This window comes from Argentina silus, assembly GCF_951799395.1.
Source record: "Argentina silus genome assembly, contig: scaffold_806, whole genome shotgun sequence".
Taxonomy (NCBI): domain Eukaryota; kingdom Metazoa; phylum Chordata; class Actinopteri; order Argentiniformes; family Argentinidae; genus Argentina; species Argentina silus.
In genome coordinates, this window is record NW_028152437.1 from 2,507 (window position 1) to 5,000 (window position 2,494).

Sequence of the window (2,494 nt, forward strand, 5' to 3'; positions counted from 1 at the left end):
TTTAACGTTTCTGCCCTCACCACCTAGAGCGCCAAGCCTTTTACCAGGTGTTTACCTAGCAACAACACTCTGATTGGCTACAAAATGAAGCATCATAATTGATGCATTTCTGGTGAGTGTCGTCACTCTTGGCGCTCTGGAATGTTGACAGTTTGGGCGACATTATCCGCCCTCACACGACAGTCTCCCTGCCCGGGTCAGAGAGGTGTCTCTGGGCTGAGAGTGGTCTGGTCCCCCCCCCCCTCCCTCTGTTTCAGGTGGTACCTCCCAGGGGGACCAGGAGAGGGGCGGGGCTGAGGGCTGAGGACCGGCGGGCGCAAACACACACTCCTCCTCTGTCTCTGACACCCTCAGTCCTCCTTCACACCTCCTCCTCCTCCTCCTCCTCCTCCCCTCCTCCTCCTCTCTCCTCCCCTCCTCCTCTCTCCTCCCCCCCCCCTCCTCCTCCTCTCTCCTCCCCTCCTCCTCTTTCCTCCTCCTCCCCTCCTCCTCCTCCACCAGGGGGCGCTGTAGGAATAGTGGCAGCCACAGCTGCTCCTTCCTCAGAAGACCTCTCTGGTCGTCAACACCACAGCACGGAGACGTGGACAGGAGGTCCATCAAACCTGCACACACACACACACACACACACACACACACACACACACACACACACACACAGACACACACACACAAACACATTGTTGTCATTATCATCATCTTTTGTTTCTTCTCAAGGTACATGACAACAAGTAATAATCCAATGGTACTGTAGCTAGGATACTGTAGCTAGGATACTATAGACAAGATACTCTAGATAAGATACTGGAGGTAGGATACTGTAACTAAGATACTGTAGCTAGGATACTGTAGCTAGGATACTGTCGCTAGGATACAGCAGTCCCGAACTGTACTCTTCCTCAATGTGCTGTCACCCAGGTACACAAAGACTACCTCAGGGGAGGCTAGCAGAGGTAGAAATAGGAGGACGGGCTCATTGGAATGCATGGAATGGAATTAGGAATGGTATCAAACGGATCCATGCATTACAATGAGCCCGTCCTCCTATTTCTACCTCCGCCAGCCTCCCCTGGTCTGGACCTGCTCCTCACCATCCATGTCGTAGGTTCTGCGGACCCCTGGGTTCCTCTGCCTGGTGCTGGTTCTGAGAGGGATGTCCTCCTCCACCCCTGCTCTTCTCCTGCCCTGAACAACACAGGATCAAACCTCAAACTGGATTTACTGTCAATTGTGTCCTTTTAAAATCTTCATAAAATAATAGTGATGTGTATATATTAATAATAGTGATGTATATATAGTAATAATAGTGATGTGTTAACATTAATAATTGTGATGTATATATAGTAATAATAGTGATGTGTTTATATTAATAATAGTGATGTGTATATATTAATAATAATCATATATACAGTTAGGTCCAGAAATATTTGGACAGTGACACAATTTTCGTAACTTTGTCTCTGTACGCCACCACAATGGATTTGAAATAAAACAATCGAGATGTAATTGAAGGACAGACTTTCAGCTTTAATTCAAGGGGTTGAACAAAAATATTGTATGAAACGTTTAAGAATTGCAACCATTTTTATACACAGTCCCCTATTTTCAGGGGCTCAAATGTAATTGGACAAATTAACATAATCATTAATAAAATGTTCATTTTCGTCGAGAATCCTTTGCAGGTAATGACAGCCTGAAGTCTGGAACCCATGGACACCAAATGCTGGGTTTCCTCTTTGTGATGCTTTGCCAGGCCTTTACTGCAGCTGTCTTCAGTTGTTGTTTGTTTGTGGGTCTTTCTGCCTTTAGTTTTGTCTTCAGCAGGTGAAATGCTTGATCAGGTTGAGATCAGGTGATTGACTCGGCCATTACAAAATATTCCACTTCTTTGCCTTAAAAAACTCCTGGGTTGCTTTCGCAGTATGTTTTGGGTCATTGTCCATCTGTACTGTGAAGCACCGTCCAATCAACTTTGCTGAATTTGGCTGAATCTGAGCAGACAGTATTTCCCTAAACACTTCAGAATTCATTCGGCTGCTTCTATCTTCTGTCACATCATCAATAACCACTAGTGACCCAGTGCCATTGGAAGCCATGCATGCCCATGCCATCACACTGCCTCCATCGTGTTTTATAGATGATGTGGTATGCTTCGGATCATGAGCCGTTCCAAGCCTTCTCCATACTTTTTTCTTCCCTTCATTCTGGTACAGGTTGATCTTAGTTTCATCTGTCCAAAGAATGCTGTTCCAGAACAGGGCTGGCTTTTGTAGATGTTTTTTTGGCAAAGTCTAATGTGGCCTTTCTATTCTTGAGGCTTATGAAAGGTTTGCACCTTGTGTTGCACCCTCTGTATTTGCTCTTGTGAAGTCTTCTCTTTATGGTAGACTTGGATAATTACATGCCGACCTCCTGGAGAGTGTTCTTCACTTGGCTAGATGTTGTGAAGGGGTTTTTCTTTACCATGTGAAGGATCCTGTGATCATCCACCACT

The 2,494-nt window shown here is 45.7% G+C and overlaps 1 protein-coding gene across 1 annotated transcript in view; it reads right to left on the bottom strand.

Annotated features, from left to right (window-relative positions):
- Positions 1-456: 456 nt before the first annotated feature.
- The window catches only part of LOC310824820 (regulator of G-protein signaling 14-like), a gene marked incomplete at both ends in the record, with an annotated part of 8,082 nt that continues 6,044 nt past the window's right edge, over positions 457-2,494 (bottom strand). The window contains 2 exons of the mRNA XM_083698073.1: positions 457-605; positions 1,092-1,185. Of these exons, the coding sequence (XP_083554199.1) occupies positions 457-605; positions 1,092-1,185 (243 nt within the window). The remainder of the gene's footprint in view (positions 606-1,091; positions 1,186-2,494) is intronic.